Here is a 27,822-nt window from a genome sequence, read left to right on the forward strand (position 1 = left end):
TACTGGAGAAAAATCAGCCGGCGTCCAAATAATTACTTATTCCATCCAGTCTGACCAAAGCCGTACATGGTCAAAGGGCGATGGAGAATCTGAAGAGTTTCCATTGATAAAAGGTTACTTTCCAAACAGCTTGCATTCAGGTACAGCTGGGACACAAGGTTGCCTAAATTTTTAAATAACTCCAAAGTCATTTAAGGATATTTTATTCTCAGATATGGGGACAGTATTATTTATAAAATTCTAAACGACATTTAATGTTTTCAAGTTATTATGTTGTTGTTTGTAATCTATCTAACCATTTGCTTTACTTTTTATTGTAGCTTATAAATTGACAAAAATCAGATCCTGTGCAAAGAAAAAAGGCCAAAAAAACCTTGTCTGAATGCTGCAACCATGTGAAATGGTACCAATATTTTTGTAACTATTGGTTGTATAAATAATTTATCAGCATGTGTCCTTTCTACCCTGCTGCTTAAATGTTTTCAAATGAAAGGTTACCTCAGTTCAAAGAGTCGAACGAGAGATGCCAATAGTTGCAGAAGCTGCTGTATTTGTCAACAAAGTGAAATAGATTTCGCATTAAAATATACCTTGGTTTGAGCTGTTAACATGCTTAATATGACTCCAAAATGACCACTTAACAGCGTTGAGTGTTGAGGCAGCCTCCTTAATATGTTTTTTACAAACCATCTAGGAAGCAAAGATGTGCAGACTTTTCCACATTAATTAGATACATCTACACATTTGTCACTTCAATCAAACTTCTTGGGTGTTCATTCAGCCATGAAACATAATCACTGTAAATTATTTGCATTTCATGAATAATGGGAAGTAATCAAAATCACTTCATAATCAACCCCAAGAGAAATGATTTTCTTTGCTGCCACTCAAGTAATTTGTGGGGATGCAAAACAGGAGTTTGTGAGATGGCCAGTAGATGGCAGTCTCTGCTCATGCTGCCGTGTCTCAGTGGTAGCCGCAGCCTCACTATGCCTGGTGATAATAGGATAATAGGCCCTCACTAGCCTGGAGACGTTTAGCTGATAAATATCTTTGGGGAGTCTCTGAAGTGCTCGGTGCAGCTAGATTAGCCACAGGAAAAAGGCTGAAGTTCCATTTCCACCCGAGTAAAATGAAATGAAAAGCCTCGGGGATTTGACTGTGACCCTCTCAGCCCTCACTCCCACTGAGTGATTACTGAAATGTAAGGGGCTAGAGGGCATAGACCGCTATTAACAATATTAGGCTGTGCAGCACTGCAGAAATGAAAATCTGATGAGAAAATGTGAATTATTTTCTAATTAACATACAAGCAAATTCTTAATTACCTTCAAATAAATTGCATGTGTTCTTGCAAGAGAGAGTGAGAAACACAATCCACCTTTGTTTTGTACAGTATCATAAAAGGCTAAATGCCAGTGTTGTTGTTTTTAGCATTTAGTGAACAGGAATTCCTTTGGTTCACTTTAGACCTGTATGCATTTTATTGGCTTGTGTGGGATTTGGGCAGGAAACCAGAGCTAATGCCCCCTCTCCCACTTCAAACGGATGCCAGGCACCCTTAAATGTCATGGGGTGGTTAGAGAGTTGAAGAAGGTGGGAGGGTAAGGGGGTGGAGGAGTAGGGGGCTGAAGAGTGAGAAGCTGTGGCTCACAGGACAAAAGGGAGAAATCCAGCCACACCGGACTCCGTTTTGAGCTTATCAGTGTGCACTGGATGTAACTTTACTGAACCCACTAAGCCAAACCAGATGCAGGTTGCTTCGTGCCACTGTGTGTCAGGTACAGAGCTATAGGTCAACCTGAGGCGCTTTGCTGGTATGGGAAGATGCCGCTGCATGCCGCTCAAACCTACTGCAGATGTTCCTGATGAGCAAACAGAAGAGTACTGGTGCTCTGCGGTTCATCCTCTGTCACTTAAAGTAGTGGCTCCCAAATCTTTCAGCTTCTGACCCACAAAATAACTGTGGAAGAGATTCATGACGCTGACTGTCTGTTGAGGATATAAGTATTTATACTAGACAAGGGTGCAGTAACAAAAACACAAGCCAATGTAGGCTGTGTGCAAGTTGTTACTCTTCCAGTAAAAATAAATAATTGCCATTATTCCATGAATCTTTTTTTTTTTCATGTAGTTCGATTTATGTAGCGGATGTTAAGACCTCACACATGGTTGTTTTCAACTCTGGCTAAAATACTGAAATTAGTTCTGGGAATTATTAACTTACTGATGGTTTTCTGAGGTGACTTTCTGTTTAAATGTTAAGAGTTTACCTTCAATACAGTTGGTGCATCTTCTCTCCATATAAATTCAAATTAGTAGCAGACTAGCCAGCAGCTCTATAGGTAGGGCCTCTATAAAATCTGTTGTATTATTTTCCATCAGTTTTCTCCCCAAATTACTCTTTTTCTGTTTTTTTGTTTTGTTTTTGTTGCTGTTCTGAGTTCCACGTTTTCCCAGCCCGTTAAAAACCAGCTTCCTGTTCTACGCTTTGCGTCGTACAGGGGATCTGGTCCCACAGCTATAAAGAAATGATTACCTGCTTGAGGCACGGACTCTGAAGTTTTAAGCAATTGGATTTGATTTTATCCCCTTGCTAATGTTCGGCCATGATGTCTGTAATGCACCAACTCAATCGTAGAGGAAGCCTTGTTATAAAGCTTACAGCGTGTGCTGTAGACAATCATCACCTACACTGCAATAGAAAAGCATTTAAAGGTCTTCAACTTTTCTCTTGCTCCGACTTTAATTGCTCAATATTTGGAAGCATGCCCAACATGGACTCAATGACTTTGTTCACTTGTCATTGCCAAACTACAATCTTAGGTAAATTGCACTTCTACAACAGCGCAGAAATCAACGTGATTGTTTACAATTCCTCCTTGATATGCATCTGTAGCATCTTTTCATTTTCTGAAGGACGTTGGTGTTCCAGTGACTTCCTTTCATCATGGCGGATCGTTTTTTCTGTGTGGAGAGGTGAGCTGAGCTCCACCTTACCAGGTAACAATGGGTACTCCGTGTTTTCGTCCTTATGGTTTTACCAAGGCCCACTGGTGACTCAGATGGCGAGATCAGTGTCAGTAATATATTGCTTAATGTAGACTTGGTTTTATTACGTATGAAACCATTTTATATGATACTCTTGACATGTTCCGTTTTCAGTACGACTTTTAATCAGGACGATTATTGGTGGCGTACCGCCTCCAACTTTCATTTCTCCTGTAAATAATCAACAGCTAGCTGCTAGCTCAAGTACTCAGAGATACAATAAATGAAGATCCCAGGAGACCCATCTACTAAGGGTCAGATATTAACTGGTTTTAACATTTTAACAGAACCTCATTTCAAAAATCGTAAACTAACCTTTAATGTCTTGAATGAGATGTTTGGGTTTCAACGTGTCCAGTTAAATCCTCACCAGATGGATTTCTTGTGCTTATTAGATTGACAACATGCAATAGTTTTATAGCAGGAATATCAAAGTCTGCGAGTATGTGTTCAGAGGGTTGTGTCGGTCACTGGGAGTCCCTCCGTCTCTTTCTAGTCTTGCCAGAATGAGTGTTTATAGGATTTTAGTCTCATTTTCTCCAGCGTTAATTTGTTTCCATGAAGGTAGCCATGACACATTCTTTCCTTCTCCTCAGCCTTTGTGTGGCTTTATTTTATAGAGTTGGGAATTTCTCTCCATGTCTCTTTGCGCTGAATAGAAGACCAGACTACCTCAGCTGCTTTCACACTGCTATTTTGACTCTGAGCATGATCATCAATAATTTCTTCCCCTTCTCTTCCTTCCCACAGCGTCTCACGTCCAAGCCCTGGCATTGAACTGTTGCCGTTTTTAAGTACACTTTTCATTGTATTGTTAAACATCCTGAGGTTTGTTATTATGGTTCGTCTGTGTGAGTGGATAGACAAACATGTTGCAACGTGGAGGAATTCAATTTCCCATGCCTGTAAAGAAGTCTCACATTTCCAGTTTTGCCAGCATGGTACTCCTCCCTCCCTGTGGCTCAGTTTGGCAAGCAGCAAATGCCACCTCTGTCATCATCGGGATTATACGGAGCTCATTTGGCTTTGATTAGAAAACCATTAAAACACAAACGTGTTGGTGACTGACCTGTGACCTTTCTCATCATGGGACAAGCAAAACCAGTTCCTCACTTTTCCTCTCAGGCTCTCTGGACCCCTCGGGGTCTGGGTCAGGGTTTGGTAGTGTTTGTGCTGTCTTTCTGTCAGACATGCATGATCCACTGCCACTTAGTAAGAGCAGGAAGAAAGGGGGCTGATAAATGGGCTACTTCCGGGCCCAAGGGTTTGTTCATGCAATGCAGTGGATTACGTTACGGCTTGCCAACAAAGACCCAACCTCCTTTCATTTAAGAAACACTGCTGTGAACAGTATTCGGGAGGATCTAAAGAGTCAAGTTGGCAAGGTGAAAGCTTGCAGAAAGCCTAAGTGTGCTAATCAAGTCGGACCCTTCTTGCAGTCTGTTTGGAAATCGTTGTCCAGAATGCAAGACAGTTTTGTGTCAATATTTACTTTTTTTATTTCCAGCCATTAGTGATGATTCAATCAAAGACAAAGATTTCTGTCCATTCTTCTTTGGAAAATAGTACAACCTCAACCAGACTGGATGAAAACATCTATTTGCAATTCTAGTCACAGATTCTCAGTTGGATTTAAATCTTGGCTTTGACTAGGCCATTCTAACTCACAAATATACTTTGGCCAATTCATTCAGAACTGGTCAAAGGCAAATGCGAATAATGCAGCTCCTTAGGGCCCCAACACCATTAGGCCCCCAAGCACATCATTTGATTTTGTTTTGTAGTGACAGATTGCACGTTTGGCTCATTTTAGACACCAATTTTAAAATCAAAAGATATTAAACTTGCTAATTTGTTTACTGTAAATTTGGTGTTTGTCTGCAGATGTTACTTTCTAGTAGTTAAATCAATATGCCACGCTTGCGTACCTCTCTGCATTTCAATTAGAGCAGCTTTGCTTGTTTGCTACTCTTGAAAAGTTAGAATCAAAACACTGGTATGATGTAAGCTATTTACAAATGACACTGATAGTAATAAGTATGTTACACAAATAGTGTAGCCTAGGTATGATAAAGTATCTGATTTTGACATTTTATGTGGGCCCCAAAAAGGCTTCGGCCGTCCCAATAACCATGCTTAGAGTCTTGTAAAAGAGGGGAGAACAAAAATACCGGCCACCCTAAGCAGATTTTTGCTTGTGAAATATTTTGGAAATCCTTCATCATTTTTCTTCTACTTCATAATATACACCTGTTTGGCCAATCATATAAAATCCCAATAAAATACATCAAGGATTTGTAGGTCTAGCATGACAAGATGTGGAAATGTTCAAGTGGTATGACTATTTTTCCGATGCTCTGTAAGCCCACTGTTAGATGGCCACAATCTTTCTCTGTGGTGCGGTTTCTGTAGTTACTTCATCCCTTTGAGGCCAGAGTGTTTGGACGTGATCTGGACTTATGTCCGGTTGCTTGAGACAAGTAGAGACCAGAGTAGGTGGAGGCTGGCGAAGAACAACAATCTGGACACACGGTCCGAGACGCAGCAGATCGTTCAGCTCTTCCAGGGTGGCGCTGACCACCGGCACCCCATTCACTTCCACGAGTCTGTGAGGACAAAGTGGTAGGTAATAAATGATTAACAAATATTGAAGAATATATATTTTACAGTAAGCTTGGTAATAATTTCTTGCATTCATAAACAAACAGGATTTACATTAGGATAGATGGCCTGCAGGTTTTTATTCGCTTGTAAAAAAAATACAACAAAAGACTGTTTTCGACTCCATTGGTTCTTTATTTGCTCTGTAGTCTAGGATCTTTCCATGGCCAAACTGTTTCTACGAGCAAAAACAACACCACTGAGAGTATGTGAAATTGTGTCTCTAACAGCTTTGTTTCTCTAACAATATACTGACTATAATTCCTTAATTGCTTAAATGCATGACATATTTGTATCTGCTCATTTTCTCTCTCTTCTGCATCCAAGTATTACATGACTCTGTTGCTTGTTTTGGGGCTATTATTTAATGAGTCTCCATAGCTACTGAGCATAAAAAAATGCACCAATGAAAGAAATGAGTAAGATCTGCTTTCACTTGCTAGGGGGGATCAGTGAACACACTTTAGTCAACAATCCTAAATGATCTGCCCAGGGTAGTTTTGTTAGTGCACCTTTCTTACCTGTCCCCCACACACAGGTGGGAGTTGTCCACCTTCACCACCACCAGTCCTCTGTCATCTCTGTGGCAGCATGTGAAGCCATAATGCCCATCAGAAAGCTGCTTCTCTTGCACGACCATCAGCATGGCTGGAGACTGAGGCGTCACAAGCTGGCTCAAGCTGCCTAAAGCTGAAGTCTGTTTTTGAGCTTTCTCCTGTAATAACATGAAACAAAAACTCAAACAATGCAGTATTTTTACTTTTTTTTTTTAAAGAAAATAAAAGTCTGACTAGTGTAGCATTTAGATTTGTCCCACTTGATTCAATGCTTTGTAGGGTCACCTAGCTGTTAGTCTGTATCCATGAAGACTACACAGTGAACCCTCGGTATTCATGGGAATTAGGGACCACAAAGCTGAAATCTGTTAATATTTGAGAAACTCATAATAGGTTATAGCTGCCTGTATTTGCTGTTGAAAAACCAAATATACCTTAAAACACAGTGGAAACAGTCTTTTAAGCTAATTTCCACAGTCTTTCTTATCGCCCCTCTTGGGGTTACAACCAATAATCGTCAAGGAAAATGACAGTTCTAGATTAGCTGCTTTGCAAACACCAGCCAGTAGCATTTCAAGTAGTGTCACACCCAGGTTTCAGTTTTCTAAGCTGGCTTTTCTTTCAAATATTTTAGATAAGCTCTACAAAACATCCATTAACAGACTTTCTGCGAATAGCTTAGCATTATACTCCACAGAAAATTTTGCGATTTCTGAACTGGGAATAGTCAACTGTATTTTCTAGCATGAGTTTTGGTCGCTCCTAGGTGTGGTGCATTTACTATTTGGAAAATGTGTGGATTCTATACTTTCTGACTGGCTGGTCATTGGTCAGCGATGATCATGCTAAATATTTCCAATTCTCCCCACAAGCAGATTTCTTGATGCATTCAATGGCTGCAAAAGTGCAGCATGATTTATCATTATGCTTTTTTGTATGTTTTTAAGTTCCCACAGGAAACCTTTGCACACATTCAAAACAAACATTTCCATCGAGCTTAGTTAATGCAGTTGCATAACTAATTAATTTTTAATGTCACGTTAGGTCTCAATTCAAAGCATAATTCACCATTGGTGATTGATGAACTATGACTTCTTTTGTTCTCTAAACTGCCTGTCAAACTTGTTATGTGCCACTGAGTTATAAAAATAACCCGGATATCGCCTCCTTTAAAGTTACACACACCACTACAGTACAAGAAAGTTCCCAAGAGATAAATACTGAGTCTGCGTCAAAGTCAGTCGACCACCAAGATATAATGATTAGCTCTAAAAGAGATCACGCCGCAAGAAGCTTGCAGGAATCAGAAATAACTTGTGAGTCTGACCACTGAATTCCAACGGGCCCTTTATCCAGCCTCTTGGCATACTTCTCTCTCCCCCCACACGGCGTGTGAATGCCTTGCAGCAATAGCTGCCGCCTCGCAAGGGTCAGGGGTCAAAGCTAAAGCTTCTCTCTCTCTAGACAAGTGGGCCAGACAGGATATATCAACGGAAACGCAGGCAAAGCCCCTCGACGAAACTCTAATATGTATTTTTTCCCTTCCAGTTTGTTCAGTTCTGGTCATATTTTAAGAACCTGAGGACTTTTCGTTTCATATTCTTCTTGTTTATCCGGAACTTTGAATGAAATCCCCGCCTGCCTGAGGCAGACATGCGGTACTATTCCACAAAACTAATGCGGAGTAAGTGAGAACATCAGGAATTATTCAGTGAAGATAATGAAACGGTGAGAAATAATCTAACAGGAGTGCAGTGAGATTAAAATTGAAGATGCTCTTTCTGTTGGTTTTTTTGGGGGGAATTTCCTTTTTGCACGTAGAGGACTTAGGTGCTAGGGAGGGATGAACCAATAATTTTCCAGCTTTCTTCTCTCCCACTGTCCATCTGAAGTTTTAAAACCATTAAAGCTAAACGGATTATTTAAAGTCACTTCCCTCATTTGATGTTCTCACCCTTCACCCCTCGATCTGTGTCTCTGTTTTCCTCTGCTTCCCCCTTTTCCTCCTTCCCTCTCAGCTGCTTTATTGATACTCTCCAGTCACAGGCGATCCTGGTGATTAGACGGCCGATGATGAAATATTTCCTTATTGTTTGAAATTTGGGGCAGCCTACGAGGAGCAAACACTGGGCGGTCTGTTCCTTATTTGAACAGCAGCTCTATCAGTTCCCAGACTGCTCCTTGGCTCTGACCTGTGTGTTAACTCTGATTAGGTCATATGATAAACATTAGTGCTGCTGCTTTTCCCACAAACTCAGCACCTAAAAAAGTGTGGCCTGGGGGCGGCAATGTGACACGGGGCATCTTTCAAAGCTGAAACCGCGTGTGTCCTTTCATGGCATCTCGTTAGGGCTTCACCGACGAGATAAAAGAGCCACGTTAAAAAAGAAGGGGAGCTCCACTGGGGGATAGATGCAGATAGTTTTACACATACTGGCCCATTTCTCCATTTCACTCTCCCAGTAGCTTTTGTCACATGCATTCCTTTGTTGGTATGGTAACAGGCTCTCGAATGTCAGCGCTAAACATCCTTTTCTCAGTAAACACTGCCAGTTTGTCTAAGTGACTTGCTCTGTCCGCTTGTTCATCCTCTTTTAAGCAACTCTTCCTTTTTAAAGGGCATTCATTTTTGTTGCTCACAATAGCCGAATTCATTTCCGTGACCAAAAGCTTAGACTTCAAGCAAAAGTTGCTATTCAATAATAATGCATACAGAACACACCAAACGTGAACATCAGTGCATAACGCAAAAAAGTGATAGAAAAGTGTCTAGGAGGAGAGATACTGTCTGCCTGTCACTCACCGTGGTGACGAGTGACGGGCATCACCATGATGATGAGTGACCGCTTGGACAATTTTTTTTTAATTCAAAACATTAAATTCCTTGAAACATTATGGGTCAGTGCTGTAGTTTCTGCAGTGATTGTGAAAGACCAATTTTTATTATCATAGTCCTAATTTTACTTATGATGATTTTTTTTAAACTCTTTCTCACATGCTGTTTTTATTTTAATTATGTAAAGCACTTTGAAATGCCTTGCTGCTGAAATGTGCTATACAAATAAAATTTGATTGACTGATTTGATGGTTGCACTACAATGATGTGCTCACAAACAACACCTTTGATTAACTCAACTGTCTGGCTGTCAACTTCCTGGTTTTAGCCATCTCCTGTAGCTGCTCTTGTCTCCTTAAATCCAAAATAAATGTTTAACAATCCAGTTCAGAATGTACTTTCAGTAGAGACACTGTTTTGTTAGGTGAGAAGAAAGCGTTCTTTTTCTTTTTTTTTTACTTCTCAAGAGATTATTCAAGTTTCCTGTATCATTGCACTCACCGTATTCTGCCTCTCTCAGTCTAATAAGCTTCCATTTAACATATTCTCATTATAAAGGTAATTTGTATTAATACTTCTCTGTAGCCATATAAGGTAAAAGCCATTACAGATGTCATCTATGGCAGAGCCTTTTGCATTCAGTGGGCATGACTCAAAAGGCTCATTTGGTTTCAGAAATGTGAATTTTAAAATTATCCACTTTGCAAACAAAAGGTTGCTTGTGATTTATTAATGTTACATATTCTGGGGATTTTCAAGTTCTGTGACACTGAAACACAATGTTTTATGCTCGTTAATGCACCATTGTGTTATGTCAAATCAGCAATAGTTTTGATTGGAGGAGTATCTTCTCAAATAGCTGTGACCACCTTGTCTTACTGGGTTAATCTATTTAAGAGTTAAATATCTTTGTATACAAATAAATCTTAACATGTCGCTGCAAACCGATTTATGCATCAGAACTGGAATGTCTGAAAGAAAAAAAGGCCAGTCACACAAGTTTCTTTGAAATGGTTAAGAATAGCTCAAAAAGCACCATATTCTGCAAAAAAACACCAAATTTGACTCTGCTATTTCTGTGCTGAAATCATTTTATTATTCCATACCAAACATGCCTCTCCCAGTATCTGCAGTTGTTTTGGTGCACATATCAGTTTCTCAGTGTTTATTTTTGGAAATGAAAACATTCTCCGTCTCAGACGGTACAGCTTTCCCACATATTGGTGCAACTGTCATTCACATGCTGTTGATTAAACTCAACTGACTCAACTCCAGCGCTCTTTAAATCTGCAAATTAAACTCTGCAATGATGCAAGCATTCAATAAAAGAACACCAATTTTTTTCTGCTGTACCTTCATGGCGCTTCCTTGCCAGGCATTTAGGAGATGAGTAGCTTGTCGATTGAGATGTACAATGGTAATTTCTTCCTTAAACACTTGGCAGTTCAGCTTAATCTTTTCCAGCAGATGAACCTCCAGCTGTCTAAATGAAAAGAGACCACATTTCAGAGACTGTGACAGACATACAGGTGCTGGTCATAAAATTAGAATATTGTGATAAAGTTCATTATTTTCCATAATGTCATGATAAAAATTAAATTGTCATATATTTTAGATTCATTGCACACCAACTGAAATATTTCAGGTCTTTTATTGTTTTAATTTTGATGATTTTGGCAAACAGCTCATGAAAACCCAAAATCCCTGTCTCAAAAAATTAGAATATTATGAAAAGGTTCTCTGAACGAGCAATAAAAATAATCATCTGAATCAACAAAGTAACTCTAAACACCTGAAAAAGATTCCTGAGGCCTTTAAAAACTCCCAGCCTGGTTCATTACTCAAAACCGCAATCATGGGTCAGACTGCTGACCTGACTGCTGTCCAGAAGGCCATCACTGACATCCTCAAGCAAGAGGGTGAGAAACGGAAAGAAATTTCTGAACGAATCGGCTGTTTGCAGAGTGTTATATCAAGGCACCTCAGTGGGAAGTCAGTAGGAAGGAAAACGTGTGGCAGAAAACGCTGCACAATGAGAAGAGGTGACCGGACCCTGAGGAAGATTGTGGAGAAGGGCCGATTCCAGACCAAATTAAATTTTCATCTCCATAAAACTTTTCAGCAGATGGAAGCATGAAGTGCTCCAAAATCTTCTGATAGCTGCTGCATTGATCCTGCCCTTGATAAAACCCAGTGGACCAACACCAGCAGCTGACATGGCACCCAGACCATCACTGACTGTGGGTACTTGACACTGGACTTCTGGCATTTTGGCATTTCCTTCTCCCCAGTCTTCCTCCAGAGTCTGGCACTTTGATTTCCGAATGACATGCAAAGTTTGCTTTCATCCGAAAAAAGTACTTTGGACCACTGAACAACAGTGGTCCAAAGTGCTGCTTCTCTGTAGCCCAGGTCAGGCGCTTCTGCCGCTGTTTCTGGTTCAAAAGTGGCTTGACCTTTGACCTGGGGAATGCGGCACCTGTAGCCCATTTCCTGCACACGCCTGTGCACAGTGGCTCTGGATGTTTCTACTCGAGACTCAGTCCACTGCTTCCCCCAAGGTCTGGAATCGGCCCTTCTCCACAATCTTCCTCAGGGTCCGGTCACCTCTTCTCGTTGTGTAGCGTTTTCTGCCACACTTTTTCCTTCCTACTGACTCCCCACTGAGGTGCCTTGATATAACACTCTGCAAACAGCCGATTCGTTCAGAAATTTCTTTCCGTTTCTCACCCTCTTGCTTGAGGATGTCAGTGATGGCCTTCTGGACAGCAGTCAGGTCAGCAGTCTGACCCATGACTGCGGTTTTGAGTAATGAACCAGGCTGGGAGTTTTTAAAGGCCTCAGGAATCTTTTTCAGGTGTTTAGAGTTACTTTGTTGATTCAGATGATTATTTTTATTGCTCGTTCAGAGAACCTTTTCATAATATTCTAATTTTTTGAGACAGGGATTTTGGGTTTTCATGAGCTGTTTGCCAAAATCATCAAAATTAAAACAATAAAAGACCTGAAATATTTCAGTTGGTGTGCAATGAGTCTAAAATATATGACAATTTAATTTTTATCATGACATTATGGAAAATAATGAACTTTATCACAATATTCTAATTTTATGACCAGCACCTGTATATACATCTAGTCACATGCAATTAGCAAAATTAGTAGTTACAAGTAACATTTTATACTATCATTAGAGTTTTATGGGATTTTTTTTTTTTTTTGCCAGAGTTGAAGAAGTATAGTAGACAGTTCAGTCTCCATGAAAAATAAGTGAATCTCTGGGCCCAGTGTTTCTCAAAATATAACAACAATGCAGTAACTTTGAGGTCTCTTATAGCAAGGACTCTGCAACACCAGTCCTCCAGTGCCCCTGTTTTGCAACTTTTTAATGTACTGTTACTCCAACACACCAGAATTATCTCCTTGGCATGTCGGCAAGTTTTGCAAAAACCTGGTCATTAGCCATTCATTTTATTCTTAGTCTGTTGGAACAGGGATGCATTCAAAGGTTGCAGAGCAGTGGCACTCGAGGACTGTAGTAACAGACCCCTGCTTTAGAGCACAGGTGTTCTGCTCTAGTCCTTAAGAGCTGGTTTCCTCCCAGCTTTAGATAAGTTTCTGCTTGCAGCACTGGTTTTAACAGTGCTGGTTTTAACAGTGCTGGTTTTAACAGTGCTGGTTTTAACAGTGCTGGTTTTAAAGCTCCAACTATTTCCTCAGCATGTCATAAAGTTCTGCAGCGACCTCCTAATGAATCATTATTTGATAAGTGTGTTGGACCATGGGAAAAAGAACTACTCACCCTTGAGCACTGATTTTGGACACCGCTATAGAAGAATGATGATATGACGCAATTCCTCTCTGGTACTCTCTCAACCATCGTAAGAAGAAAAATCCTCACTAACTCTTTTATTTTTTTAATGACATGACTGTCTCTTGTGATGTAAGTAAACAAAAGGTGAAGAGTGTTAATGTTCCGCCTCGTTCGTTAAAATTAAAGGTGTTATTCCCTGACTGTAACATTTTAAAGTGCAAAGTGTCATCACTTGAAGAGGGAAGAGTCCAGTCTCTCTCCATTGCGAGGCTAGACCACCTCCACAAAGACACTTCACCTACTTGTTTTTATGAGCAGCTGAGTTGTTAATGTTGTCTCTGAGGATCTGCAGCCTCTGCCTCTTCTCCAGCAGTTGGCTGTTTACCATCTCCAGCCTCTGTTTCAGCTCAGCAGAACCCAACCTGCCCATATTCGCATCTGGGTCCATATTCTTTATCTCTGAGCAAAACGCTACCAGGCCGTGGTGAAGCTCCTGGACCTTTGGGAGTCAAAGGGATAAAATTGATTATAATTCTTACTATGAATTGAAAAGGGCTGTTTGATTTTTACAACAGACCTGAAGGATGACATTCTGCAGCGAGTCCACCTGCCGGTTTAGCTCCCGGATCCTCTCCTCTTTACCTGGCTGGTTCACCTGGGCATTTTTGTTGACGTCGCCTTTTTCACCGTTCATATCCGGACTAGGTTCCGATGCAGAATTCGTTTGTTTGTCCTATTACGTAAAATCAAACAGAACGTTTGTTAGCGTGCACACTGTAAAATCTGTAACTACTGTGTCAAAGTTCATTACCGCTTTACACAGATGCAGCTCCAGCTGCTCGTTCTCTAATGGTGTCTTCAATAAAGCTCCTATGTGCTGATCCAGGGACAACTCCTCTAGGGAATCTGAGGAAATAAAACACAAAATCATATTAATACCCTCTTCATATAAAACCTCTGTATGCTATCGCAAACTATATGGGGATATTGCTGATTATCTGAGCACCTTGCTTCTCTTTTAGTGTGAATAGAGTCTTATTGTCCATCAGTCCCAGCATTTTCATGCACGAATCCATGACTTTTCCCACTGTTGTTTCCTTTGGGGTCCTCAGATGAACTATCCGTTCTGATGCTGCAACGTTTGCATCAAAATTAAGTCATTTAAAACACATTAAAAATCATTTTAAAAATCTACCTAAGAAGCTCAAATCTACACTGCAGACATTAACATACAGAGTCTTGCAAAAGTATTCACACCCCTATAACTTTTTTATATTTGGTGACATTACAAACAAACTGTGATTATGTGCAATTTTATTAACTATATCAGCACAAATTAGTGTGAGTAATTATGACGTAAAAGAAATCCAACAATCAAATTGAACACATGGTTTACTATATTTATCTCAGTCAGATATCTGAAAAGTGTGGTGCTCATCTTTTTCCAGTTTCTCAGGGACGTCTTGTGTGTAGATTTGCACGTAAAGAGACCTCTTTACAAAATAGCTCAAGTTTAGTCAGATTATGTGGCACTTGTCTTCCTACATATTCTCATTAGGCTTTGAACCTGGACTTTGACTGGTCCATTCTATTGCAACTCTGACTGCATGTTTAGGTTTATTGTTTTGCTAAAAGATGAACTTCCACCACAGCCCAGAAAAGAAGGGTTTTTTTGGGGGGAGGGTTTTTTTTGTCCTTCATTTCTATTCACCTTCCCATCAAACTCAACCAGTTACCTTTCTTTGTTGTAGAAAACTCATCCCCATATTATTTTTGCCATTATTCCGGTGTTCTGTGAGATGTGCTGGGTATTTAAGGTTATCCACAACTTTATCTCTGATCTTTCTGGTGTCACTTGGTTTTCATGATACTTTGTTCTTTAATGTTCATTAATACTGAAGATTTAATTAATTTCAAGTGGAGTAGCAATGCAGTAATTAGATGATGACTGATGGAAGTTGGCTGCATCATATTATTTAAAAATAATGCATTTCTTAAATCAAAAATAAATCAATTAAAAAGTGAATGAAATACTTTGAAGATTGTCATTTGTCAAGATGGGGGGGGGGAAAGGCACGGGGTAATGACACTTTGCAAGCCTTTTTATTGTCTCTGCTTCAGGGAATAAGTGATAATTTACTATTTAAGTTTGTGTGACTGTGTTGACTCACCGTTAATTGCGATCTCTATCATCTGAGAACCCCTTGGTGCCATGAGGTTTTGGCTCCTGTTCCTATTGTCAAGCAAGATCATGAGAGTAAAAACAACACTTGCTTTTTCCTTTAGTCGTATTTTGTTTTCACTGCGGTGCGTGTTTTTGGCAGTACTTCAGGGAACAGCACCAGCAGAAACTAATTAAAATATCTGCAGCATGTCCCTAATAGGGTTCTCTCTTTTGTACTCTGTAGCTTGTAGCGATAGAATGCAGCAGAGGTATCGGCCTGAAGGCCTCTGATACCGATGTTATTACACGTAATGTTTTCCCTCTAATAACCCAGTAGCTACAGACCTGCTGCAAGTTTTTTTTTTTTGTTTGTTTGTTTTTTTTTATGTGCAAGGTTTAAAGAGTATATGACCTTTACCTGAACTTAAAAGAACGCCGATTCATACTCAGGCAGCTTACATGGGGAGAGGATGTGGACCTGCTCATGGATGCCGAATCTGTAGTGGACGTTTCCGTCTTACTTGGCTCTAAAGTCTCTGGGTAAAAAGGAAACATCAAGCAAACATGTATTTATTTTATTTTGTCAAGTTTAAAACCTTCTTTATAACTTTAAAGCCCGGATGTCCCAGTCGAGGCATTTTTTTAATGATTAGGATCGTACATCCTTACTAAACTCAACTCCCGGTTGTTGGAGTAATGCCTGTAATTTTATGTCAGCCAACCATAGTGTTAGCCAAGGAATTGTAACGACTGTGTTTTGCACAACCAAATTACATGGATTGCAAAACAGACTGGATTGCAAAAACTTATTATTAGAGAAAACACAGGTTTTCTCTAATAATTTTAAATGGTGTTCACCGTGATGGACTGTATTGGACGCTGTGCCCTGTGACCTGCTATTTTGAGTACGCAAAACAGTTGAACCATCTGCCATTAATTAGCTCAACAACAATTAAGATGTTCAAACAAAAGCTTTTTAAAGAGGGCGTATTAAGTAAAATCAACTTTTGAGTTTGATTGTGTTGTACAATGGTACTATGTGCCTAGAAAATACATCATGCCACAGCTAAGAAAAGGAAAACACCTTTTTTTCTAAGTTTGTTCAGAATTGACTGGAAACGGCATTTTAACATGTTTCATAGTGGATCGTCAACAAGTCATATCAAAGCAGAGAGTAAAGCAGGGAGGCTTTCCACTTAGTAAATTACTCCATATGAAAACTGTCAGAAGGAACAAAATGTTTTAGGGTAATCATGTGTTACTTCAAGCAAATGTATGGCACTGACTGTAATAGATTTAAGGTGGTATCCATAAACAGCTAATCTGATTGATATATAGAAACAACTGCTTGACTGGGACATTCCTATTGAGGTGAAAAATACCAAGCAAAGAGTCAAGAGTCTGAGTGATGGTGCTGGGAGGGTGGAGCGCATTATAGATAGCTGACAGTAATCGCTCCCTGTCCTCAAGTGAGCTGATGTGGAGGATGTCCAGTGTGTTGGCATCTACTGAGGCTATGTCTGATCCACACAGTTTAGCTTCTAAGAGAGAAGAGAGAAGACGTCATAAACAAACATGCATGCAGAAGTCTTATTTTTAAAAGACGAAAAACAAAAGACAGATTTCTCTAAAAGGCATTTATGCATCTCTGCATCTCTTAACACTACGGAAAGATCAAGTTCTAACTAAAATTTTAATGATTCTGAATATATTTTGCTGCATGCCGAAGAAAAGCTAGGTGATGAGTCAAAATATGATGTTTTACCTCTGATTAAAGGGAGACATTTTTGCAGTCCAATACTGGTAAACCACTGGCAGACTTCTTCTATGCTCAGGTCACTGAGGGATTTGGCCTCTTGCTTGTGTAAATCCTGAGAGGGAGACGATGTACATACATTCTGCAGCACATAGCAACCGTGTCATGCAATGGAAACCCTGTTTTATAAACACGATGTTGCAAAACACTGAGCATTTATATCGTCATTTCTTTCTTTTGTGAAGCCGAGTCATTTCTAAGGCAAACATTCATACTGTATGAAGATGAAAGTTTTCTAAAACATCATGTTTGCTTCAAGTTAATTTTGTTGTTTTTAACCAGAGATTGGTTAATTAGCTGTTTTTTTGTTTTCTTTTTTACAAAGCAGGAGATGACGCTGACTTTCACTGGTGCTATTTAAATTCTGGCAACACTTCAAAACAAAATTCCACAATTGTCAATGTTTGCATCACCGTCTTATTGGAAATCAGTGTGACTGAGTTGGATATGCCCGTTAAGACATGTTGCTGCTCGTTAACATATTTGAGTCATTGTGAAGAGCTTAAACAGCCTGAAGAACTAAAACAACATTTTTTTTGTTTTGTCTTTTTTGGTTGCGCAGATTGGCTTAAATAAAGCCCTGCTGTTACCTGGAAATGTTTTCAACTATGATGGTGGCTGAAATTAAATAAACTGATGGTTTGTTCTAGTGATGTTTTCATGAATCATGGTAAATAATATTATATCCACATCTTAGCCAACATTTGTCATGTAGCAAAAGAATTGTGGTAGTATAGTTACAGTTCTTGCCAGACCTTAATTTACATTATGTGGGGTTTTTAATCATTTATTTGAGCTGTGCATTTTGCAGGGTGGAAAGATAGATTTTTAAACACAAGACAGAAATGCACAAATGTGAATTTCCGGAGATTTTTCTCCCAATACACACTGGGTCAAATTATATATCCTGGCTGAAATTTATTCCATACACTTCCACTAATATTTGGATAAATATCCTTTGGTAAGTTACATAAAACCACAAACTGTTTGTAGTCATCAACAGCATATTGGGATAAATCTGGCTGGATGTTTGACCACTCTTCCTAAATGTGTTGGTGTTTTTGGCTTTCAACCCCCTTTTAAGCATATCCCATCAATTCTCCATTGGATTGAGGTTGGAGACATTCCAGAAGCTCAGTGTTAGCTTGCTTTATTTATCCCAACACTGGTTTTGATGTATTTGGTGTGTTGGAGCTTCCAGTTCTGTCAAAGCTTCAGCAGCCTGACACAAACTATCAACCTCATGAGAAAGGAAATTGGTTAAGCTTTTCAAGAACAACACAAGAGCCACCCTGTCTCACCCAGCCGATTCTGTACTGGGAAGTACAGAAACACCAGCATTACAAGAGAACATTCTGACCCTAACCCTGCAGTGCGACACTTTGAAGCTTGCCTGAAATGTTCAGTTTTCAACATCAACAAAAGCGCATCTCCCCCATAGAGGTTTTATTGACACAATATGGCTTAAGATTGAACTATCAACTTACTTCCTGTAAATCCACAGAAAATACAGTGGACAACAATAATACCCGACTAATGTCATAATTGGTTTTTAAATTGATGAACTAATCTTAACCAACTTCCTCTTGATTGGATTGGGTATAAAGGTTGGATCCATGCTGACTAACATGGATCCAATTTGAAAACCTTTTACCAAATCTGATAAGAAAGGTGGCCAAATACCGGGTGATTCTTCTGTCAAAAACTTGTTGAGAACCAGAAGAAATATGTTTTTTCTGGTGAACCCAGTTCTAGTTTTCAAAACCTATGGAAAATGTGTCTCGCACCCAAAATTATTATGATGGTAATGTTGATAATGATTGGTTTAAAATGTGTGTTTGTGTAAATAACTCACACAAAACCGGTGTTGTAACCACATGAAACTTAGCCTTGATGACAACAATTTCGCTGGATGTGAGTTTCTCTTTTGAACTAACAGTTTCAGTTTAAGCATACACCGAAATTGTAAAAGACACAAGGATCCTTGTTTGGAAAATTTAAATACCAAGAGTAAATTCCGGAGACTTTTTGCACACCCATTGTTTTACCATAAGGCCAGGAGAGATAGGGAAATCTAAACAGAGACTATTCAGCAAGCAACATCAGTAAACTGTGTGATGATGCTATGCTATTTAGGCCCCACTTTGCTTCTTTAGATTACCTTGTCAGTGAAGTTTCCATTCTGATCCGCTGAATGAGGCTCACATGAAGCTGGACAGACACACAACAAAAGTAATGCCAGAAGGACAGCATCTAAATCACCCATTAGCTGGAGAAACGGCATTATGCACAATATCTATCCATAAGGTGCAGACAAACTCACCGGTGGTTATGCGCCGTTGCTGAAGCGATCCTTTTCTTTCCTTGCACAGATCTGTGATATGTGTTGATGTGTGGAAAGCAGAAGTCTGAACTGTTTCTCCAAAACTGCAGGAACGTGTTAATGGTCGCTGTAATATAGGTTCCTGATTAGACAACAGTCCTATCTAATTAACTCAAAGTCATCAAATATAAGTTATTTCAACACATTGTCATATGCCAGTAATAATTATTTAGCAGATTTTCACTGTACTACAAGTCAGCTGCAGATACAGTTTCTAAAATGCAATATACACACGTGAGGAGAGGAGCTAGGAGTAGTCATACCCTGTGGAAGGTAAAGGCCTCCATCCGGGCTGTGTGAGGAAGCTTGTCAAGTTCTTTTTTCAGCATGTCAGGACGGATAAGATCTCTATTGCTCAAGTCATCTTAATAGAAGAAAACAATTAAAATTGTTAAAGAAAGAGAGAAAGCTTTAGATTTAGTCCTTATAAGCTTTTGTAGATTATAATGCTGAACAGTGCCTTGCAAAAGGATTAATATCTTTTGAAATTTTTCACATTTCATCATGTCGAAACCACAAACTTGAATGGATGTTATTGAGATTTTTTTCATAGACATGGAAAAAGTGGTGAATTATTATGAAGCGGGAGGGATAGAAAACAATTTTCATAAAAAAATAATAATAATTTGGAAAGCAGTTATCTAATACACTGGTTAGATCAGTCCTTTTTTTAAACTTAACACCCCAAAAGCTAAATATATTATATCCCTGCCTGCAATAAATGGTGCCGTTTTTGAGGGTTGTTTTTGTTGGTGAAATAACTAAAATTGGTCGCATTATTTAATAGTAGGGGTCAAATTGGAGTGTATGTAATATTTCTTTGAAAAAAACGCATGTGGTCTGAAACCTACATAGAAAGAAATATTTTAACAAAAATTATTCTTTGCACTATTGGTGAAAATTACCAGAAACAAACAACTTTTTCTCAGATAATCATTTTCAAACATTGCTCAGTTCTTTAGCATTTTTGGCCGAAACCCACAGGGGAGAGTCTAAAAAGTCATTTGTGGCTGTCACTCAAAAACTGCTGTTCACTTCCAGTCTGAAAGAGTCTGAGCTAATCTGCAAAGAAGACCAGGCAAATAAAATATTCAAAATTGGTAGGGGAAACCAAACACGCAAAAGCTGCAATTCATGAAAACCCCATGAATCACAGTGCTTTGAGTTCATGACTACGTGGGACTTTGGGCTGATATAAAATCTCAGTAAAATAACTTGAAGTTTGTGGTGATAGCACAATAAAATGTGAATAAGTTCAAGGGGTGTGAATACTTTTCCAATGTGCTGTAGATTGAGTTACTGAGCAACCAGCCAAACACAAGCCTGTCTGTCTGGTGGATGACATGCTTCTCTGACAGCCCAAATTCTTTCCCACAGGCAGCTCTTTTTCTTACATTTCCCAAATATCACTTGGTCATTTATTTTGTCCAATCATAACAAGCAAGACGAATGAGGCTGGAAACATGACATCAAGCTAAGCCCTGACTTTTTCATGCCACACATGGCAAAAACATAGTGATGTGACTGTGACAGCCTAAACTTCAATAAATTTCAAGGTTAAAGGATTAGGATGAAAAAGCAGTTGTCTTTTTGAATAAGCTAGCCAAGAAAAACATGAGCATCATCATATGAGTACTTTTTTTTTTGTTTCCACATTTCAGCTTGCCGTTTCTGAAAAGCTGGTTTGACATGGATAGGGGTTGAAACGAAGGCAGAGGCAGATAAGACAGTGTAATTGGTTTATGTGTGTCAGCACTGGAATCTTGTCTGGGTCCTGGAGGAGCAGAAGAGCACAAAAAGGAGGGGCGTTGAGCTAGCAGTCTCTTCATCACCTGGCTCTAAGAGTATATGACCTGCAGCTAAGCAGAGGCAGAAAATTCTGTGTGCCAAGCCCCTGTCTTATCGAGGCTGGGCTGAAAGAACTGATGAGTGTTGGCTACATCGGAAGACACATGGGAGTACCTTCATATAGCTGATGACTGTGTGCCTTTGATATTCTGAGAAAATCACTTTGTCTCACTCAGTGACTTTTGTTATCTTCCTACAGTCCTTAAAATTACTCTACTCTCTCAAAGTGGAAGAATAGCATCCATATATTTCCATTTGCCCCTCTTGGACCAGCTTCTTAATTGATCTGGACTTTGACTAGGCCATGAGAATATCAACACCTCCTTTAGAATTGCCACCTCTAGATTGCTTCTCTGATACATGACTTTTGATGTCTTTTACTGTCTTAATACAAGACCTCTTGTCTCCCTATCAGCTACGACCAGCTTCCCTGGTGAAGTAAAGCAGCACCACAGAATGATGCTCCCACCACCTTGTTTTGCTGTGGGCGGTAGTGTTTTCATGGTCCAACATCAGTTTTCCAAAATAGTGCTGTGGATGTCAGCCAGTAGTTTATGACAAAACGTGGAAAAATTATGGAAATGAATACTTTTCTGTGCCATTGTATTACGTTCTTCAAAGAAACGAAGGACAGGAATATTCAGGCATGTTAAAATTCAGCCTAGACATAATCCATCAGTCTGAGATGCATGACTATCAGGGACAGCAAAACCATGAGTAAGCCTGCCTGCTAAGACAGGTTAGCATAGGCAGATCCTACATTTTGCCTGTGACACATTGTGACACACAGACAGACACAAGATCAACAACAAAGCGAAGCTTTAGAGTCATGACATTTCAGCACATTTGTGTAATGGATAGGGAAAAGTGATGCTTATCATTTGTACCATTGGTTTGAAAGGAAAGTCTGCTTTTTGAGAGAAGACGGAGGGAGGAGCGCATGCTGAGTCACAGCAACCCAAAACCTGGGAACAGGCTGAACAACCACACTTGGGGAATACGTGCACAATGGCTAAAAAGAGACTCCAACAAAAGGGAACTTCTGCAACTCCCATGTGAGGCGTTCTAGGTACTGTAGCCATGTCACATAATGAGAGCAATTTCAGCTGAATGGGGAACCAAGATCAAAACGGAAAGGTAGCACTTGAGTCTGAACAGCTGGAAGAAGAAACACTTGGTCCGGATCTGGATGACATTTACCTCTCACCTCGACTATTCCTTAATGGAAACAAAAAGACAGAATACAAGAACCAGGGAAAGACTTACCCAAGTTATTTTCAGTAAATGATAGAAAATGTATTCCTGCGTTGCTTCCCCCTGTGACAAAAAGAGAAGAAAACAGAAAACAGTGTTTTTGCTGTGAAGTATGTCATAGCTTTTCAAATAGACGCAAAATTAAACAGGCATGAAAAAGAATTTGGTTGATAAGGTACTAAGCAGTTGGAGGAAATTTTAGGGCATTTTTTATATATTTTTTTTGTTTGTTTCATATATTTTAAAGAAAACCAGCACCAGTATTTGTCCAAGCTCATATTTGCATGCTTATTTTGACCCGGTCATTTTGTAAACTCTATACAGAAAGACACGCCAGTCGACCCCTGATATTTGCAGAAACTTTGACTATGAGGGACATCAAGTGCTTCAAGAACAAAGAAAATGAACATAATGAGTGTCTGAAAATATAATTATTTATAAATGTATCTCTAAACACACTGGCAGAACCAATTTCCAAAAATGATCAACCCTTTGTCATTGTCACCTATTGTCTGAATTGGTATCAGTAGGCATTTCTTTAACAGAAGTTCAGTGTCTCAGAGTTTCTGCATGTAGGCTGAACTGCTACAGGAACTCATTTGTTTCACTTTCTATCAAAGCCATTAACAGAAACAAAGCATAAACTGTGACTGTACGTAATATTGTCTAAGATTTTAAATGTACTGCTTTGTTTCTCTGGTGTATCATTATTTATTTCTCTTATAAGGAATTAGTCATAGAAGTGGTTTTAAGTGAGAAGATAAAATGACAGTTATGGTTTTTCAATCGTGTAGCAGCCAGTGTTTGTATCCATGACAAATTTCTTCAGGATAGTAAAGTTTCTTATCTTATCTTATGTTTTTTAGAGAGCAGCTGGACTTCATCTTCTGTTTCATGAAGACATTTTACCTCTCATTTATAGTTACCCGTTTGTATTGCCTTGCACTTTTAATCCTACAAGAACCGTAGAGAGGCTATAGATTAAAGATTAAGAATAAACCATATCTGTTTCACCTTCTGATGAAGATAACAGAACACAGAGAATAGCACATCAGGTTAAGACACTGCAGTTTATTTACAGCTCAAGGACAAAGGAGACTCCTTTGAGGACAGGGATGTGCACATTTCTTTGTCTCCGGAAGAGGAGACAAAGAGTTTCTATGTGAAACACAAAAACATAGCATAATCTACTCAGCTCATTAAAAAACAAACAAACAAAAAAACAACTTTAGCTCTGCTCCCAGTCTGTTTCACAGCCATTCGTGCATCCTAAACACCCCTCATAGTGGAGTTCCAAGAAGGCATTCTTCAAATGATAACATTGCAAACAACAAGGATTGTCGGGTCAGTGACTCATATGTGTCTTCATCTGCTCATAGCTGTGGAGTACCTCAGGGCTCTATTTTAGGCCCTATCCTGTTTTCATTGTGTTTGCTACCACTATAATCCACTATGAGAAAACACAGTCCCACTTCACTGCTGCTGATAATTTACAGGTTTGTTTGTCCACTCAAGTATATAAAAAAGACTGAAATTTTTGCAAGAAAAATATTCAGGAATCCAGTATTGTTCTCATTTTCTTTATAATTTGCCCATAGACTTTCATGCAACTGAGTTTGGTTTATAACTGAATGAATGAATACCAGGGTGTCGTATCCTGGTAGAGAATCTACAGTAGAATGTTTAAACAGTGGTTATATTTCCTTTCTTTTACTTCAACATAAAAGAAAGGTAATCAGTTAAGTAATCAGTCACCTAATTAAAACCTAGTTGCTCCAGAGTTTCACCTTTACATGAAAACCGATAGACTCACGTTTATTTGAGAGGTCAGGTGTAGCAGCCCCCTTAAAGGCACTTGATAGGAATGCGGCTCTTAATTTCTTTTCATCCAGCTTTTTATGAGGTACAGGTTCTTCTTGGTCTCCAGATTTATCACTTAGACCACCACCACTGTTGGATTTGCTTTCAGCAATTTCATTACTTCCTTTAGCCAGTGTGAATCCTTTTTTTGATTCCTCCGTTTGCACACTACAGTTCTTGTCCAGGTCAGCGGCAGCAGATCCTCTATCGCTCTCAGATGAGCAAGCCTCACATTCAACTAAATCGCCGTCAAAGAATCGATCATCATCAACAACATTAGAGGGAGTGGGTGGGATCAGGTTGATTACGGGTGCTGTCAGGAGGCCTCCAGCACCAGATGTGCCATCAGCGCCATTTTCAAACACCAGCTGGAATTCCTCCTCTTCTTCATCAGCCTGCTTGTAGCTAATGGAGGCTGTTGGTTGAACCTGGCACGGTATAACAAGTGAAGACGGAGCATTGAGTCTTTTCTTTTTCAGAGCCCTTGAGCAGGATGACGCAGAGCTGAACGAGGGGTCCGTGCTTTTCCTTGGGGTCAGGAGGCCCTCGTCCCCCAGGCTAAAGCCTGTGTTATCGATCCCCAGATCCTCCACTGTAATATGGACCACATTCTTCTCACCTGATCCCCGTTGTGAGGGGTGTGAATGCAGACGACCCTCATTAATCTTCATTTGCTGCTTCCTCCTGACACACAGACATGAGCAGAAGAACAGTCCGCATGAAAAACGTTCACTTTTTCCCCAGGTTCTCCGTTGCTTCTCAGCTTTTCCGCTCGCCATCGAGATGACTCTGAATATTTTTCAAAATCCGCTTCTTCTCAGCAAAATGAAATGGATTTCTCCATATCGAAAGGAGGACAAAACCTTCGTCCACTCCTCTGTGATACTAAATCTGGACCAAACAGACAGTCGGCTGCATCATGCGTTGCTTAGGAAAACCATGGAGGAGAAAAAAGCTCCCAATTCATACTCTTGAGGTCAGGTGGACACTTGAAATGAATGCAAGCCTCACCGAGTATCCTTTGATATGATAAACACCATCATTGCAGCCACATTGGTTTAAAACGACTGATATGGCAGCTGAACCGTGGTAGACGTATGGATTGTAAAGTTAAAACAGCCATGCATGTGCCTGCAGTGGTACTTATATGAATTTGAGAAATCCATATTAAATTTTGTGAGGGTGGTTTTCACGGGGCCTTGTGTGAATAGGGGCAGCGGATGTGTGGCTCAAACAACCCGCATGGCATCAGATGACATTTCCCTCATTCCACAGGAGCCGTCCTGTTCTCTGATACTTGATGAATCATCCAGCATCAGCTTAAAACTGGCTTACTGCACCACCCACACCGAAGGCTTTTCATGAAAAGATAATATCCCTGTTTTTTTTTGTTTTGTTTTGTTTTTTTTTTTTTTTTTGCTTCTCACGCCCGTAACGTGACAGCAGAGTGATAGGAATGGGTACTCCTCCACCAGTAGGCATGTCTTGCCCTGGAGACTTTCTTTTGCATTTCTTCCCTCAGTTTCTCAATTTCTATGCATAGAACAATGAAATTACAAAGCAAACACCATGTCAAGGGTAAAGATGTTTATCTGCCTACCAGGGTTAAAAAATTATGCTCAGCAAATTTAGCCTGCCACAGATAAAGCCATAGTTAAAGTACAGTTAAAACCACCGTTTGCTGCAAGTCTTATGGGTCTATCTCAGATTTGCACATCAAATTCTGTCTCACTCTTTACAAATAAGAATGGGGGCGAAAAAAGCAAAGAATAGAAGAAAGCATCGATATTAAAGCCTTGGCATGACTTGACAATTGGATTTAGACCTGTACTTTGACTGGTCCTTCCTAACAGAGGAATATGCTTTGATCTAAAGTCCAGGTTTTCAAAGTGTGGGGAGCTAGCCCCTTCTCAGAGAGTAAATAGACAACTGCACCCACCCCAACTACATCTTTATTATTTCTATCATCAATTTGCTGATGTTATATTTGATGTTTCATTCATACATGTTTCACTAACGCAATAAAGTTTACCTGCTTTAGTTATGCATATCACATTATGATATGATGCTTCAGTTGCAGTGTCATTTACAGTTTGAGTGAAAGATGGTGTGTGCAATCCGCGCTGACTTACAAAAATTCAGAAGTGCCGGCCCAGGGGCCACGACAGTGCATGAGGCCAATGTACAGGAGCACAGAGGGTGGACAATGTGTTTCTTGGGACAGTGTTAGTTTTTTGTGACATGCAGCATTTAGCATGCAACAAAAAAGTTGCATTTCGGTCTCATCTTAGCAGAGCACCTTCCACCACATGTTTGGTATATATTTTTCCAACAACAGCTGTCTTCTTTTTGCCAGGGTTAGGGTTCAGGATATGAGTTCAAAGGAAACATTTTGTATTTACAGTAATGTGCATAGAGAATGAGAAATGTTATGATGAGGATCTGTTTCTTCTCAGGAGCTAGGAATTATCTTGTCTAAAGAAGGAGAGGTACATTATTCAGTGATCAGGAAAGTTGATTGAATTAAATATCAAAAGGGAGTGGTTTCCTGTAACTTGAGGCTGAGAAGTGCGTGGGAGGAGTGAATCAGGCTCTGGTGTGGAGGAAAGGTGGCTCGTTTGGAGTCCAGAGGTGAGAATGGAGTTTAATGGTGGAGATCTAGAGACATAACCTGAACCTGAACTTGGAGCACAGAAGGCTTTAGGCAACTTGACCACAAGAAGAAAAAACAAATTTCAACTAGAGAAACTCGAAAAGCAACAAGAAACGCAGAGCTGGTTAGAGATTACCAGCCAGGTTAATCATCCGGCAGAAAGGGAGTGTGGTGGCCATTTATGTAATGTTTGCAACTTGCAATTTCTACTAATTTAGTTTTCTATTTTGGGAAGTTTAGAATTTATTTAAGTTAAGTTTGGATCCAAAATCTGTAGTTAATTTGTATATTTGAATTGATTAGATTATGTTGGTAATTGGTTAGACCCTCCCATTAATTTGAGTAATTAAAACACACCGGGTGCTGAGTGGAGCGATTGTTTGGCAAATGTTTGGTGTGTGGATGGAAGGTTTTTCGTAAATGATTTTTTGACCACTTTCACTTTTCATTTTTTTGTACTTGAAACGTCATATTAAGTTTACTTTCATTTTGACTAAGTTGTAGGACATTTTTGGTAATTATTTTGTAGCTATTTTTTTTACAAGAAATAAAGAATATATTTTTTCAAACAAATTAAGTCAGAAGTGCGTTCAAATCAAAAACCACCTGTTAACACCCACGACCTTTGTTGGAATATTGTTTTTTGGAGCCCAGTCCTCAAGCTGTAACTCTTCAACTTTTAGATGCTTCTCTGCTTCTGCACACCTGAATCAAACAACTGACCATCATCAGGCCTAAAAGAGCTAAAAGATTAAAATGAGCCATTTGTTTCACTTGTCTTGGTTAAGACAGGCGTCTAAAGTTGAAGGATAGTAGTTCTTGATGACTGTACTTCAACAGCCCTTGTTTAGGTTGATGACTAAATGTTGGTAGTTTGCAGTTCCCCAGTTAAATTACACATAGTTGGACTTTATTTGCTTGTTAAGTG

At 39.6% G+C, this 27,822-nt stretch overlaps 1 protein-coding gene across 2 annotated transcripts; it reads right to left on the reverse strand.

The window, feature by feature from the left end:
* Positions 1-4,537: 4,537 nt before the first annotated feature.
* LOC106914902 (uncharacterized) lies at positions 4,538-25,020 on the reverse strand. Of its 2 annotated transcripts, XM_088013212.1 has the most exons (17): positions 24,195-25,020; positions 22,394-22,444; positions 19,543-19,643; positions 19,220-19,346; positions 19,058-19,107; positions 16,846-16,978; positions 16,463-16,621; positions 15,499-15,616; positions 15,426-15,428; positions 15,088-15,149; positions 13,923-14,048; positions 13,728-13,822; positions 13,494-13,649; positions 13,219-13,415; positions 10,459-10,588; positions 6,234-6,427; positions 4,538-5,657 (listed from the first exon to the last, which is right to left on the reverse strand). In XM_088013212.1, the coding sequence occupies exons 1-17, from the start codon at positions 25,018-25,020 to the stop codon at positions 5,423-5,425; spliced, it is 2,763 nt and encodes a 920-aa protein (XP_087869338.1). In that variant the 3' UTR covers positions 4,538-5,422. The 2 variants fall into 2 exon arrangements, with proteins under 2 accessions (XP_087869338.1, XP_087869339.1); XM_088013213.1 differs by lacking the exons at positions 15,426-15,428; positions 22,394-22,444; positions 24,195-25,020 and having other exon boundaries at positions 15,499-15,596; positions 16,440-16,621; positions 19,543-19,608.
* Positions 25,021-27,822: the final 2,802 nt, after the last annotated feature.

Source organism: Poecilia mexicana, unplaced genomic scaffold (assembly GCF_051168715.1).
Source record: "Poecilia mexicana isolate PSO_F unplaced genomic scaffold, ASM5116871v1 scaffold_15, whole genome shotgun sequence".
Lineage (NCBI taxonomy): Eukaryota > Metazoa > Chordata > Actinopteri > Cyprinodontiformes > Poeciliidae > Poecilia > Poecilia mexicana.